General features: G+C 40.5%; 1 protein-coding gene and 1 long non-coding RNA gene across 3 annotated transcripts in view; one reads left to right on the forward strand and one right to left on the reverse strand.

The window, feature by feature from the left end:
* The window catches only part of LOC144901727 (uncharacterized), a 22258-nt gene continuing 5310 nt past the window's right edge, over window positions 1-16948 (reverse strand). Inside the window, exons 3-4 of the long non-coding RNA XR_013629799.1 lie at window positions 3763-3827; window positions 1-184 (exon numbers count right to left, since the gene is read on the reverse strand). This is a non-coding gene — a long non-coding RNA (uncharacterized LOC144901727). The remainder of the gene's footprint in view (window positions 185-3762; window positions 3828-16948) is intronic.
* The window catches only part of stac (SH3 and cysteine rich domain), a 24134-nt gene continuing 12415 nt past the window's right edge, over window positions 5230-16948 (forward strand). Inside the window, exons 1-6 of one of the 2 annotated variants that reach the window (XM_058089915.2) lie at window positions 5230-5639; window positions 6194-6223; window positions 8545-8875; window positions 12699-12832; window positions 15652-15733; window positions 15810-15916. In XM_058089915.2, coding sequence (XP_057945898.1) covers window positions 5526-5639; window positions 6194-6223; window positions 8545-8875; window positions 12699-12832; window positions 15652-15733; window positions 15810-15916 — 798 coding nt within the window. In that variant the 5' untranslated portion in view covers window positions 5230-5525. The remainder of the gene's footprint in view (window positions 5640-6193; window positions 6224-8544; window positions 8876-12698; window positions 12833-15651; window positions 15734-15809; window positions 15917-16948) is intronic. The other variant, XM_058089917.2, reaches the window with a different exon arrangement.

Consider the following 16948-nt stretch of genomic DNA (forward strand, 5'->3'; position numbering starts at 1 on the left):
GGCTTTTTTTAGCCACCGCCATCACAACCTCATTAGCGCTGACCACCACACACTCAAGGTCCGAGATGACCAGCTGGAGACCAGTTAAGGGTTGCGAGGCAGGTCAGCAGCATGACTCCATCAAATAGAAAAACACCATGAAAGATTGATGCGCTCACTTTTGAGCGTCGGCGTGCTCCAGTCACTGCAGGAGGAAAGTGTTTGGCATTTCAATCAGTTTTTACACCTTTGGAGTGTGACATTCGGAAATGTGCTTAAGATTCATGAATTAGTTGAGAGAAGTCGCCGTTGGTTTTAAGCAGTCATGAAAATGATCATTACTATGCAGTGTAGGGCCCTAGAATATCCTTTTTGATTTATTTTTTATTCTGTATTTATCTTTTTACACTTATTTTATCACCACAGATGTTTACTTGTATCTGTGAATAAAATGACTTAGATAAATGCCAAAATCCATTGCAGATGCAATTGCAAACATTTTATAATAATATAATATAAGATAGTTTTTAAATACACCCTTATTTTATTACTACTATTACAGAATGTGTTCCGTTCTTATTAAGGCCGAAAATATGGTGTGTGTGTTGAAAGTGTATTTTGACTGTTGCTAATTAAAATAGTTTTTTGCAAGTTTGCCAACTTGGGGACTTTGTGACTAAATCTGACGACATTCCAAACCATCTTGGCAACATATTTTCTCTATGACTGCCAGGAAATCTTTCTCTGAGGCAAGCTCAGGCAGAAAATGGTTGGAGTTGGTGATTCCCAGCAAGAAAAAAATATTTTAATCTGTCAATGCCATTTCACACGGGACTGTTTTTGTGTAGATGACAATGAAATATCCGCTAAACTGTTGCTGAATCCAGAAGCCACCCGCTCTCGCCAGGAAAGGTGCATTAATGTCAGACACATTATGCCTGCACTCTGTAAACGCAAACCTACGTTACCACTCTTTGAGTTCATACACAGTAAGTCAAGGGTCTCCAGCCAGTAGCTCATGATCTGCCAGTAGCTCCTAAACACTTTTCAATAAGCTCTCCAAATGTTTATTCATTTATCAACTCCTATAGAGACACAATTAGAAAATATAGTGAGTATGATACTTAGGAGCGCTTTGGGAGTGGGAATGCTCGGAGGTGGGCCGTGGGTGGAATAAGTTAAAACAGACCGTTTTGGAAATCCAAGGAAATACAGCTAGAAAAGGTGGAGATTCTGGAAGATCTAGCAAGTTTTCTGTACTGGTTAATGTGTGTAGCTGCTCTACAGGAGTCCATAACTCAATACTAAGGGTAGAAATTGAGCATAATAGGTCCCCTTTGACCTTTAGCTCTACCCAAGCTGCGTGTTTGGAGCTAAACAGCGTCAGCAGTACTAAATTTTGAGAACCACTGCACTAGAGCATTACACTGTGCCATTCTTATAAACAAAGCCTGAGAGGAACGATCCTAATCTATAATGGCACATTGCATCATATTTTTGTAGATGACCCATCACAACACACATCTGCTGGGTTTGGTGATCCATGTGCTCTGTGCCCTTCATATAAAATCATAACTGTGAAGATCTGTTAACATGTAACATAAAACATTACGTAGCATATTGTGCTGAGGTTGAAGGTGCAGTAAGAAACCTCACGTGTAACAGCTGTGTTATAGCATTTAGTTCAGCAATCATAATATGTCGAACACACGCACAAGAACCTCTCATTACTTTGTCACTTGCCCTGTCGAGACTATTCCTTGGACAACATATAATGAGATCGCCTAATTAGCCTTGGCTCTTAGGGAATGTAGTTGCCCAATGCTGTAACTCATGCTCTGTGTGTGTGTGTGTGTGTATAGTCCACAGTAATCTGTAGTCACACAGCACTCTGCCATTCTTCTACAGCAGCACATACTCTTGCATCCATCGATTCAATATGAATAATGTCATAGTAATAAAGTAGTAATAATACAAGTGCACACCTATAAAACTCACTCTGCAAACTGTGGTTTCTTCTTACTTTGTCCCTCTAATAAGACATAATAGGAGTGTCAATAGGGATGTTATTCCATGTCTAATAATATGGACATGGCTTAAAAATAATGTGAGAATTTTTTTGTTGGTTTACTTCTCATACTTATACATTTGAATGACTGTTAAGAATGAAAAAATATTAGATGTGTGTACAGTTGTCCCTCATTTATCGCAGTTAATTGGTTCCAGACACAACCATGATAAGTGAATTTCCACTAAGTAGGACTCAATGTTAATAAATGGAACATTTTTATAGTCAGAGCATAGAAAACCTGTTTATTACAATCTTTACCATAATTACAACCCTCACCTCGACACTCTGATTATTCTTTGTTTACACCACATTGCTCAACCGTAATGTGCAGTATACAAAATCACTGAAACACAAGACAACCATTAGCTTCAACCATTAGCAAGCTGGCAAGCTAGATAATTAGCCTTCCCTTTATTTACTGTATTCTAAACTTAAAGGGTTTAAAATGGAGTGAGGAAGAAGGACAAAAAAGCCCAAAACGTACCAGTTCCACAAGGAATGGGAGGAGAATTTCAGGCATGTCATGGCTGACTCCATGCAGTGTAACAATTTCAATGTCATGCCATGCAATTTCAATGTCATGTCTCAAAATGGAACATTAATTATGCCTATGGCCAGAATACTACTTTTTCTTTTAATATTTATGGACGAATACTACGCCATAGTCAACCACAAAACAGTGATCAATAATGAATTAATTAACGACCGCAAAAGGGCAACACTCATTTAGTTCATTCCCATGTCCCAAAACGAACTCCAGTTTTGTCTCCCAAGGATCCACTAAGAATCCATCCCACTGATTTTTTTTTTTTTTACACACCGATTTCGACATCTGGAGGAGTTCAAAAATAGCAGGCGGTGACGTCACTATGAACAAACAATGTGCAAGGCGGTTCAATATTTCAGAGTGGTGCTCTCACCAAAGAACACAAGCACAAGAGGATCATTATTCATACACTTTCCAAAATACACAGCATCATGCACGCATCTGCGGAGGGAAAAAAGTGGGAATTCCGAGTGTCGGTCAATTTGTTGTTTTGTTAAAGTCTATTCAGTAAGGTTACTTGTTTATATGTTTCCTCATTATATTGTCTGGGGGACGATATGACCACATGACGCCCCATCCCCCATCCCCCGGGGAACATTTAGCAAGGCTAGAATATTCTTTCTAATAAAAGCTGCTGTTGTTTTTCCACTCATTGTCCTATTTGCTCCAGGTCACTCACTGTGCTTTGTGTCCAATAATCCTATCTTAGGAATTAGTCATTGTAAAACACAGCATTTGTGTGATGAAACCTTCCATTTGGAATAATTAACCCTTTCTTGCCCCTGCCCTCTCATCTATGTTGTTTTTAATTTTTCCACTGTAACTAAAAGAGAAAAATACGAATTTCTGCCTCTTGCACGTGCACTCTCGCCTCCTTTCTGACTCAACCGCTTGGCTTTTTTCATCGACACTATTAACACGCTGATACAAACATCACACATACTGTACATGCAACATTGACTCACTGTATGTGATTTTTTTGTTTTTGTCCATGGCTGACGTGATGATAGCTCACTTTTTTTTTTATTACATTTTACTTTGTCTTAAAGACTGGGCACGTTACTTGGAAATGCTAGGAAGTTATATATACTTCAAGAAAAAAATTAAAAAGTGTATTATTAGTATGAATTTCGGCTGACAATGAACATTGATCAGAATGTTTTACCTGAACAGGAAGTTGCCTCTGACATCTTCAGTGTAACTTCCTTCAAAGTCCATTGGGATCTTTCTCTGACATAGAACAAAAACACAAAATATTTTATGTAAGTTTAAAATTGTCAGAGCGCTGACAAAAAATATGTACCTTCTGGTCTTCAGCCTAGATATATTCGTTGTTTAAATCACTAGCATTCTTGATCTGTCAATCAAGAAAATGAGTAGAGAACATTGCGTCTTGGCAGAATGTTAACAAGGCATCACACCTTGGGTATGATGTTCTTTATAATATGAGGGGAATCCCTTTGGATATGAAATGGAAGCTGAACAGGATGCCACGGTGTTGGTGGGTGTTTGAATCCCCATCAGAGTGAGGGGGCTGCAGGCTGGCACCTTCTTCCTCCACCTACTCCTCCTCCTGTGTCCCACAATGCAACTTCAAGGACATTGCATCACAGGGTGGGGAGCCTGTGCAACGTGACGTCTTACTCCAACAGATGGGCCTTGAGTTGATTCTTGGGAATAACATAATTGTCACTTTCCGAGTATTTTGTAGGACATTTTTCTGTTTTACAGTTTGGAGTAGCTGTGCTGACATTCATAGAGAATAGTAGTAGATATTATTACAGCCACAAGGGGGCTAATTTGCATATAGCATATTATATATAACTTACCATTCCATTCTTAGAATCACTTTTCTAACTTCATTGACTTGAATACATCAACAGCTGTACCATCCCAACACCATGTACTGTATGTATTTCCAACGTATTTGTGTTGTTTCAGCTTAAAACGGCACCAGACATGTGCTCTTCTATTGTGGAGTTGCATCATCACCTCTTTTTATTTAAATTTCATATAGTTTTATATCATCATATTGTGAATCATCCCCAAAATATTGTGATATATGCTGAGGTCCATATAGTAGCCCAACCATTAAAAACATAGACATAATTGTGAATGGTGATTAGTGATGATTATTTTAAAAACTGTGATTAATCTGATTAAAATTTGCAAACATTTGACAGCCCTGGTTATTTTCTCTTCTATAGTGGCAATACCATACAAAAAATGCAAGGACAACCCAAATTATTTGTGATTTGTGACAATTAAAATGAAGCAATGTAGAGTAGATGAACAGAAATGTCTCCTACTCACATCACGTCGGTGTGTGGCAGTTTGATGCTAGGCATAAACTGTCGGGCTCCATCATGACTGCCCCATAGGCCAAAAAAAAGATGCCACACTGGAACAGGAACAGGAAATGACAGCCCAAACTACAAAAGCATGAACAGACATTCATTTTGTCTGTGAGTCATTGCTCTGTATTGGATATAAAATAAGAATGGGGAAAAGGAGCCACCAGCTGGATCTGGCACAAAACTGACTGTATGAGCCAAAAGATCCTCCCATCTCCTCCCTCCCTCTGTACCTCCCTCTCTTCCTCATGGTGGCGCGAAGGCAGCGTGCATGTGGAGGAGTCTGCTCTTCAAGCACAAAGACAGAAGACTCTCTCTCAAGCAACCCTCCAACAGTTTTTCCCTTCACTTTCAGTTTGGACACCTTAGACACCTTCTTCTGTGTTCCAATAAGATTTGGACCTCCTCCTCCTCTTTCTCAGACATTCTGGATGACTTGGCAGAAGTTGCCCAGGTCACGGTGACTTTCAAGGCATGGACACGATGTAAACATTGGAAGATAAAACTGAGGGGAAGACGAAAGAAGAGGAGGAGGAAACAAACTCTACTTGTTATTTTTAGAGATAGACACAGGATGATCCCGCCAGCCAACACTCAGACTCAGGACGAAAGTGGGGGGAAAGAGGAAGAGCGGGACCAGAATGAGACTCCTAAATCTCCAACCAACACTGCCAACCAGGAGACCAAGGTAAGGGAGATGGGAATTGGGACTAAAATTCTTGAAAGGTTTGAAAAGTGCTAGAATGTTAAGGTAGTGCTTTAAATTTAAATTCCATCAAAACTTATAGAAATGGATTCATTAATGGGATGACTTTGATATGATGAAGTAAAATAATATATATTTATTTGACCTTTAACACAAACCCTTATTTTTCCGCACAAATAACCAAACGTATACTTACACATTATTGCAACTTTAAAAGGGTATAATGCACTGCACTTGTACCATCCATAATTAGCACTGCTAAAAGGACTCCAACCCCCCCTGTCAACCAAATGTGGTAACCAAAATACAATAAACCGTGTGCCTGCTTGACGATCAACAGAATAGAATCAGGTACCCAATAAAATCGTCCCATGACGCAAAACGGCTCCTGAACCTCACTTTGGGAACCCTTGCTCAAAAGCACTATAGCTGTACCTCATTGCGAGGCTGCATGTCATATGGAGTTAAGGTTCCCTTTCTAAAGATGTGAAGTAAAGCTGGATTTGTTTTTTGTTTTTTTTAATCCTTCCTGTAAGACGGTGAGGCCCGAACACCCCAAACGGAAGGTGAGGCGCCATGTTCGTGCATGTTGTATGCATTGCAATATATTACATGATATACAGTAAGATAACTCTTAAGTCAGTCATTGCAATGCATTGGCTATTACAGTAAGGGCTTTTGTTGATGATTTGTTTGTGTGCCTGCACTTATAGCATATATAATTATGTTTGATTTAATTTTACATGTTTATTTTTATTTTTAATTGATTTATTAAATTGATTTTGCATCGCTTGGGTGATTCGTCATTAAGCGTCCATGCCTGACATATAGAGAGCTGCATTTAGTGTCATTTAGTGAAAAGGTAGTTCATTTAATAATCATCTTTTGTAGAGAATATATGTATATTTTTAAATGTAACAGTATAGAACCATTGTAATTGAACTGTATTAAAATATTTATGTAATGTCATTTCATTTTGACTATTAAGAGCTTTTGTAGATTATGTGGTGTGTCGCTGCACTTTTAGGTTTGCATTTCATTCGATTGTGTTTGTCATTAGGCTCCCATGCTTTATATACAATATACTGTAGAACTACATTTGTGTCTACTTATAGCTTAAGCATATACTAGCTCTTCAGTATTGATGTTTTATCGCTGGTAAGGGTGCGTGTGTGCAAGTGAAGTAAATTGAGGACAATGTATTGTGTACATGTGTCCCAAATTGATTATTTGTGACCCACACAGCTTATTGATCGTCACCAACCGAACACTGCAACGATAAGCAGTCAAATAGTTCTATTTGCTGCAATATTACTAGACAAAAATAATGCTTTCCATGAAAATATGAGCGATCATCTTCTGTTTGTATGTTTTGAGGGTGGTTTGTGCAGCCTAAGTGGGACATAAAGACTCATTAGGACTTCTCCTCCACTCTTCATTTGCTTCAGAACAGAATCAATTCCCCACATAAGAGCCCTCACAGCGTTATTACAGTCGGGCTGGGATTCTTTATAGCGAGTGCAGGAGGATGAGATTAAATGAGAGGTTGTCAATGTTGGATATAATGAGATTGATCAATGCTTTGGCTGGGAAGCAGGCAGTGGGCAGCTCACTGTGTGACAAATGGTATTGATGCGATCAGCTGCACAGCACATCTTCCAGGTGGGGGACTATAGGTGATTGCATCAAAACGCACATGGTGATGTTAATGGTAATGGTTTTGAACATGCATCAGATTACAATTGAGGGCATCCCATAATCAGTTCACAGTTCCACAAAAGGAGTAGGAAAGAAGCAAAGCTTATTAAATCCTACCCCTCCATCTGGTACTTTTACAATCAGTAACGGTTACATTTGTTCACTTCCTGCCTTCCTAATATATATATATATATATATATTTATTTTTGTTTATTTACTTTTTGTCACATACCAAAGTACGAGGTGATATGACCATACAATGACATAATGGGTACCATGGTAAGTGTCAATATAGTGATATATATAGCACATCATGACTGGTTCAAGACTCTTCATCCTTGTATTTAGCAAACATCAACTGCTTGTATTGTTTCTTGAATTGGCTCATGGTTGTGCATTCAAGAAACAATACAAGCAGTTCATAAAATACACAACAGTTAATGATGCTGATACATGTGCTCCATATGGAGAAAAGTAGTGGCCCAATGTATGGGTAAAATTTCCATATTTTGATGCTCAAGCCCAAAACACCCCCCTCAAAAAACCACCAACAGTGTTCCATTAACAGTACATAACTGACTTGGATATTAACCAAGCTACATTGATATTGTTATTGTAGTGGCTAACACAAAAAACTATATCTGGCAGAGTAACACAACACCTCACTAGCCGCTCGTGTCAGAGTCACACACAGACGGAAGAGTGGATACCTAGCTCTCAATTTTGCTAAGAAGACTCAACAGGATGCTCGTTTGCTTTTAACATTTTTTAACTGAGGATTGGAGCACACATCTTGTGCTGGAAGATACAGCCACCACAATGAGAGGGGACATTGTAAGTTTCGTTGTTGTTTTTATGCTGCTGTTGTTGACGGAAGTAGCGTAACTAATGCACCTAGGAAAGACATTTCGGAAATGCTTTTAAATCATCCAAATATGGCCAGTCTACCTTTTAGAAATAAGTGTTGCAAAAAACTACTATAAGCCAAAGAAAAAGCAAAACATGGTCAGTTAATCATTCTGCCCTCATTCTGACAGCTCGCGTTAAATCAGGCATCGCAACTCAACATTTTTGTGTGACTTTATGGGCATCGTTATAACAGAATTCCGAAGTGTATGAGGTGTTCAAGGGGGGTTCGACTTTAGAGATTCCGCTCCAAATGACTGACCAAGACTTCCGTTTCTTTCAGTTGCAGAAGCTCAAGCGCTCTTTGTCCTTCAAGACCAAGAGCATCCGCAGCAAGAGCGCCGACAACTTCTTCCGGAGCAGTGGCGACAACAAGACGGAGCTGCTCTCTGACGTGAGCAGCAGCACGGGCCACCTCTACATCGGGATGGCACCACCGCACACCACCAGCCTGCCCATCCCTCCGGTGCCGCCCGCCATCCCCTGTGCTCCTCCTCCCACGTCACGCTCCCAGACACGCAACCCTCTGCAGGTGGACTCGGCCGGGCACTGCTTCATGGAGCACATCTTCAAGAAGCCCACCTTCTGTGACGTCTGCAACCACATGATCGTAGGTACGGGGTTGATGTGTGTCTCTTTTGTTAGCTTTCTAGTCTGATTATGACATAGCGCAAGAGGCTAGCAGGCTTGATGTTTCTGCGTCTACATAATCCACACAGCTTCAGGTAACAATTTACCATAATAGATGAACTTGCAAGATTTGAGGCCGCATTGACTGTCAAAGCCAGTGCTTCCATAGCCAAACAAACTTTGGCACAGGACGATGGTGCGTTTAAGGACCACCAAAACATTATCAGCAAAGGATAAAGACATAACATGGAAAGAAAATGTGTTATATACAGGCTATATGCTGGGCATTTTACCTTTTCTATCACAAAATTATGAATTATCAACGAGTTAAGGTGAATTTTCCGCGTTGAAAGGCCAACTTCTGAAGATTTGTGTGTGTGTGTGGGGGGGGGGGGTATACCAAAAATCCCTGAAATTGTGTAGCATTTCTCCTAAAAGTCATAATTATGAGATAAGTCATGAAATAAAAAGTCAAAATTACGAGATAAAAAGTCACAATACTGAGATAAGAAAGTCCTAATTATGAGATTAAAACATAAAAATTATGAGATAAAAAGTCATCATTATGAAAAGGTGAAAAGTCTTAATTACAAGATGAAAAGTCGAAATCAAGAGATACAAAGTGCGCGAGATAAGGTGATACATACACAGTTTATATCTCGTAATTTACACTTTTTATCTCATCATGACTGTTTATCTCTTAATTTCTACTTTTTCCTCTCATAATTATGACTTTCCTATCACATAATTATGACTGTCTATCTCGTAATTTTCACTTTTTATCTCAAAGACTTTCTTCTCTCATAATTCTGAATTACAATTGAGGTATTCTTTCTTTCACTGGTGAGAACAGGCTTTTCATACAATTGGCAAACCTTTTTTTCTCTCCTCTATTTTAAGCAAGTGTCATCATCATTACCAACAGTATACGAATCATTATTAATCCAGTCAACATTCTTTTTACAAGGCGCAGACAGGCGACACTAAACACCCACCTGCTTCTTGCATCACAGTCCCTTATTGTATGAAATGTCTGATGTGTGTCATACTGTATAAATAGGCTTGAGCTATATTGCAGCACATGCACTCTTTTAATGAAATAAATAAGAGGAAAACTAAATCAAAAGTATGAACACACAAAGAGACACTGCACATGATGGAACATTACTCGTGTTTTTTTGTTTTTTTTTTACAAATTCAGATGTAAACTGGTGCTTTATGAAAGTGAATTAGATTCAGTAGTACATAAAAATACTTGTGTGCTGACGGTGATATCGATTGCAGCAAGTTGCTAATTAAATAAACACCTACGTGGGCGAAAGGAAGCGTGTCTGACAGAGGGTGAAATGTAATTTACACTTGGAATAAGAGTATTTTATCAGCTTTTCGTGTAATAAATGTCTTGAATTAGTCAGGTTTTCTTGCTTTGGAGTTATCAGTGACTTGAATAAGATGAAAAGTACTGGGACACTTGATATTTTGTACTTAGGACACTTGATATTTTCAGGATAAAAGATACAAAAGGTTAATCTGACCCTGTAATTCTGTCCTATTACATTAATTCTCCTATTGAGGAGTATTTTCTGGCTTTGTATTTTAATAGCAAAACTGATATGGTTGAAAGTAATTAGTCTGCGAGCGCTTAAAGGTCAGCGTGTAAATAGAGGAGGAGGTGGAGGAGTTATTGGCAGGAAGTAAGGAGGTGTAGACTGGATTAGTGGATCAATGTGTGGCTATTCTAAGAAGAAATTAATAGAGGTTTGTTTGGAGGGTTATCCAAGACTATTCCCGAAAGAGCAGCAACCTCACAGATGTGACCATGTCACTGTGGAGTGGAAAGACACCTACACACACACACACACACACACACACACTCATGTCAGCATCCGCCATTGCCCAACTGTCAGTTTGTGATGCGCTAAGCTGCTAGTATGGAGGCGTCCCATTCTGCTCCCCGCATTGGAGTGAGTCAGACCAAACGAGCCGATGGACAGCAGCTTGACAAGGACATTAACGTGTGTGTGTGTGTGCAGTGAGACAGATCTGGACATTAGTTACAGTTGTTACCTAGAATGACACTCACTAGAGTGGAGTAAATGACATAAATGACAAAGCGCTCTGTTTGTTGGATGGTATCGTGTCCGGGTTCTGCAACTAGCAGTCTGCGCTCTGACAAGAACGAGACAGTAGTAGGCATTGAGTTCAGGAGAACGCGAAACAAGTCAAAAGGCATAGCAGATGTAACTGAGTCCCATCTGTGAGGATAATCTAGTTTGTTGATTGGCTGGAATAAATCATATGTTCCTATTGTAAACGCACTTTCGTTACCCAAAATGGATCCCAATAAAGAGCTACTTTTAATGTGCAGTTTCATCCAAGCATGCTAGCTGTCTGACTTTAATTTAAGAGGTCAATCTGTTGCTCAGCTCTGTCAGCTTTGCTTCTGTATTGATTGGTCAGTAAGCACATGCTGTGGCCCCGCCCACGCTGTGTGCGTGTGAAAATGTGCAAAGGAGCCATTGATTACTGGGGTCTGTTTACTAGAACAAGGACAGGCTATGTTTTTTCTATTATTAGCCCATTCTGTTCTTGCAATGTCCTTCGAAATCATGCAATTACATTCAATTTCAGATTACAAAGCAACAAGGCCGAATTCTTTTTCTGCTTTCTCTGCACGTGTTGAGTGTAATGGGAGCCAATGCTGGAAGCTGGAACCTGACCCACCAGTTACAGTGAGAGGGGAAAACGTGATAAACGTGATCTTGATCCAAACCTTGTTGAGCAGCTGCAGATCACCACGACAAAGTATCAGTATCATTAAAGCACAACCTGATATGTTCCTTTAAGGTCAGATGACCTCACCGGATTTAGATCTTACAACAGTATATTAACAACGCAAAGACAAAAAGTATTCTTACTGTTTGTTTGTAACTCTCTAGCTGGAATTTTAGTCAATGGGATCATCTGTGGTAGTGATTCTGCACTGGTTTGGCTGCTCAATGACAAATGGCAAACCAAACTGCTGAATCTTTTTAAAGTCAAAGTTTTCAAATGTCTATTTGCAACACAACATGAGCTACAGCAGTGAGGCGCTGTACTCTCTTTACGGCGTGGTATTCTCCAGCAGATATCTGTAACTGTGTGTCTGATGGATGGCACGTTAAAGCTCCACTCAATTTCCTTCCCCTCTTGGTCAACCTGGACAAAGTCAGCCATTAATATGGCACAAACCCTGTGACGGCGTCGCAAGCGAATAGCGCATGTTAGCATATGTTTTTGTTTTTTTTTTACCAGGCACACAGTGCTAAACATGAAAATGTGACTTGTGGTGATTTCAATACAAAAATACTTTTTGGTATCATGTTTTATCTTCTTATCCTTGGATACCAGCCATTATTACCATTACATACATATATTGTACAATATGTCTTCACAGGGGTGAGCGCAGTGAACTGTCAGGGGGGATGGCGAGAGGCTTTCAATGTTAGCGCACACCTGTCAATATGTCGAAATGTACTCAACATGCAATTTGATTGTTGAATACACTTGTATGCTGTCCATTTTGTTGTATTTTCCTGGTTTCAGTTTCAACTTCAGTGTGTACAGTACAGATAAATGAATAAATATTGTCTGTTTCTCTAGCATTTCAAATTGGGCGGGGTGTGTGAAAACATTCATGTGCCTTTGGGGGAACATGACAGGAAATAACTGAGAATCACTGACGTAAGATTTAGTGCAGTTCGTGGTGCAAAAGCCTAAAAATGTAATGTGACGCAAAAATATTTGAAGTCTTTGTATGTATACCAGGTACCACAGCCAAGCACGTGGTGTTCCTGGCGGGCAACACGGCAAAGCATGGCCTGCGCTGCAAAGCCTGCAAGATGAGCCTCCACCACAAATGTGAGAACGGCGTGGGACAGCAGCGCTGCATGGGCAAACTGGTGAGCACCTCTCATGTATAATTAAGATCACTAGTCTATTTTAGTCTTAATCAATAGCACCTCTGCTGGTCACATCCAAGTACTGCGCTCCATTTTGAATCATTTGTTTCAAGACCTGATTAATCAAATCATCAATCGATTCCACATTATCAACCAAATTCTTCATAATCAACAAAATAAGGATTTGCCACCAGAATGTGCTTATTCAGATGTCACACTCTACTGTATGTGTGAGTGTGTCAGTACATCTGTGACTCTATCTAGCCACCCGTCTTCGTCATCCTCCTCCTCCTCCTCCTCCTCCTCATCGTTATATCATTCCCCTGCCAGTCAGTCGGCTAACTAATTGTCACACAGCACGCCACTGACAAAAAAAAACGCTGACCTCCGCCTTGGCCTGCTGTCACCATGAGCCTATGAGGGCTTGCAGGATCGATACGATTGCAACCCTGAGCAGCTTTGTTAGAGTCATGTGACTGTGACACGCCAACAGATATGTCGGCCTCACCCTACAGGGTCATTTGCAAATTTACAATGCCGATTGTAGCATTCATAAAAGAGAAGAAAGACATTGTAGTATGCATTAAATAGAAAATATAATTTTTTTGTGGGCTAAGAACAATTGAATAATTGAAATGATCAATAATCACAAATAATTATCAATTATATTATATTATTATGATAACGAATGCTGACCTTCACGTTAGATGTAATGCAGTACTGAGCTGCAACCATCAGAGGCCCTGTTGAGTCAGTCTTAACCAGTTTGCTGTGAAAAGATGAAACCTTACTGTTAATGGATGGTGCCGATTTACTTTGGCAAACCTTACCTGACACATTATATCCATCCATGTATTTTCTATGACGCCTATCCACACAAAGGTCGCGGGTATGCTGGAGCCTATCCCAGCTGTCTTTGGGCGAGAGGCAGGGTACACCCTGGACTGTTCGCCAGCCAATCACAGGGCACATATAGACAAACAACCATTCACACTCACATTCATAGCTATGGACAATTTGGAGTCGCCAATTAACCGAGCATGTTTTTGGAATGTGGGAGGAAACCGGAGTACCCGGAGAAACGGGGAGAATACACAAAGATGCCCAAGCGGATAATCGAACCAAGGTCATCCCGATCCCGATATACTATATATATATACAAATTATCATACATATATATATATATATATAAATTATTTTTTCTTAGTTATTTGTTTTAAAGTTCATTCATGGCAAAAGAGGTGATACCCGGTGAACAGTATATCCTGTCAAGACATCTTTCCAGTAAGGCGATGAGCGGAAGGGCCTGATGATGTGATCTGCTCTCAGGAGTGGAAAATGAGGTTGAGAGGTCAAAGCGGACAAAAATTTCCCCAGCGGGACGCAGCTCTAAATTCAACTCTAATCTTGGATACATCTGCAGGCATGCTTGTTACTCTTCGGCCTGAGAACCCTCCCCGTCACCGTGCACCTGTAACGATCTAATGAGACCCAACAAAAGCCACGTTGGTGCACGAAAGCACTGCATCGTAATGAGATCTGTTTCTACAGCAACCACAGCATGAAGCGTATGGTAATACAATGACCCAAATGACACAGTTGACAAATCTGTCATCATTTTGTTGTTCACTATGCTTCTAGCTAAGGAAGCTGGTGCCAAAACACATGCACTGATATGACCCCCGCTACTCAGATATCAAGGTAAATAATACATGAAAAAGGATACCAATTCTCAGTCACAACTTTAGTCTCCCACTTTTTCCACCGCTGAATGTCATCCGTGGAATAAGGTGATGATTTATGACGGCCATGCATGATTTAGGACCGTAATCGCTCTCAGTCTTTTAATTCAGATGTAAAGCAATTTCAGAAGGTGGAATTCTGTGTGCTCATCCACATCATTTTTCCATTATCTTGCTCAGTAACTGAGACTATTTCTATGACGACATTTGCACTGTGGTCTTGGTGTGCAGCTAGACCCATTAGTGAACATTTAAGGCTTGCTCTGTTTGTCTCTGTCTCGCATTGTTTTAGTTAGAGTTTGACTTTTTCTGACCCGAACAAATCTCTCATCTCTGAGAAGTCATTTAGTCACAACGCTTGTCAAATATACACAGTATTATTGCCATTGCCTAAAGGGCTTTTTTCTTTTGCTTCTCCTGTTGAACTGTTGCATTCAGAAACATAAAAGTTTGCCAAACCATGCAGCCCCACTGTGTACACGGTGCTATTACTTTTCCAAGTAATCCTCCTCATGGTGGTACTGTCTAAAAGGCACCACACACGGGATGCAACATTGCTTCTACTCCATTCATTTTCAAAGGAACTTGCTCGATAGGGCGACATGCGAAATTCAGTTATTTGACATTTCTAAAAAAGAATATCGGGATATAAAGAAAAAAGCAGAGTAAACATATCTTCAAGTTTAAGCAAGTTTATCTTCAATACTAGCAACACCCGGTACGAGCAAGAGTCCTCAAGTAACCCTGGTCGCTTTTCCTCCTCTGAACAACGTTGATACCCCCAAAATTCCCTCCATATCTGACAGCGAATAAACCATGCAAGACTCGTACAATTCGGTCTGGATGTGAATGCGTTGCTTGTTGTCTCCCATGTGCATGGTTTGCTGTGCCTTGGCGATTTCGCCAATCATAGTCGTTTGTTGCCTCCCGTGTGTGGCGCCATAAAGCTCCAACGTTATAAAGTTTGACAGGCCACGTCGGTCAACTCTTCTTCCAATTATCCAAAAACTTGACTGATAGGCAGTCCAGTGATGCAAATCATTTCCTCTCTGTTTCTACATGTGTTTCTCTTCTTAGCCAAAAGGATTTAGGCGCTACTACAGCTCGCCATTACTGATCCAGGAACAGTACGGCTGCATCAAAGAAGTCATGCCCATTGGTGAGTAGCTTGATTCTTCCTAATGTATTAACATTGCTTTCTCTCCAGCCTTTAACATTTGTGTGCTCCCCTACAGCTTGTGGCAATAAGGTGGACCCTGTCTATGAAGCCCTGAGGTTCGGGACGTCGTTGGCTCAAAAGGCCAAGAGGACCAGTGGTTCGGACTCTCCCCAAAGAAATTCGGTAAGAACGGACTAGAAGGTTGTCATTTGCAAACAAATTTAGACATTTTTAAATATTTTAAAAATCTAATCATGTTATGTTAAGACGTAGGGCGGCACGGCGGTCGAGTGGTTAGCGCACAGACATCACAGCTACGAGACCAGGGTTCAATTCCACCCTCGGCCATCTCTGTGTGGAGTTTGCATGTTCTCCCCGGGTACTCCGGTTTCCTCGCACATTCCAAAAACATGGTTAATTGGTGACTCCAAATTGTCCATAGGTATGAATGTGAGTGTGAATGGTTGTTTGTCTATATGTGCCCTGTGATTGGCTGGCAACCAGTCCAGGGTGTACCCCGCCTCTCGCCCGAAGACAGCTGGGATAGGCTCCAGCACCCCCGCGACCCTCGTGAGGAAAAAGCGGTAGAAAATGAATGAATGAATGTTAAGACGTTAGTGTGTAGTTCCTTCCTACAAGATAACTAATGACTAAATGCAGTAGAATCACCCTTGCCCTTTTTGCATCTTATTAGCTAGCAGACAAAATTAAAGTTTTCATGACAGTCTTGTAATAATGTTTTGACACAAACCCACACAAATCAGATAAGTTACCTGTCAACTTCTCTTTCAAGTTACCAAATAAGCATTCCAAATGTGTGACAGAAAACACATCTCCACTCTGTGTGGAGCATTTAACTCCATGTAGCATACCCATGGACTCATAATGCCACACATACCACAGTGCAATTATGTCAAATGTTATTAAACATCCCATTCATCTTTGTCCTAACCTAACACTATGATGTCGAACACCCATACATCCGACTGTTGGTCCACCTCGGACACGTTGTTTATTTGGCCCCGCTGCCTATGACATGTTGAAGCTGATGGAGCAAATAGATACCACCTCTGCAGAGCCATAAACACTACCAATAAAGGCATTCTGGTCCAAGCAGTCTAGAAGGGAGCTGTTGTGCAAACGCTCATGTTACAGCCTTCAAGATGAAGTGGACTGATTATAAGAGCTGTGCACTCTCAGGCCACTTCTGCATCT

Source organism: Doryrhamphus excisus, linkage group LG14 (assembly GCF_037039965.1).
Source record: "Doryrhamphus excisus strain RoL-2023G ecotype Guam linkage group LG14, RoL_Dexc_Guam_v1.1, whole genome shotgun sequence".
NCBI lineage: Eukaryota > Metazoa > Chordata > Actinopteri > Syngnathiformes > Syngnathidae > Doryrhamphus > Doryrhamphus excisus.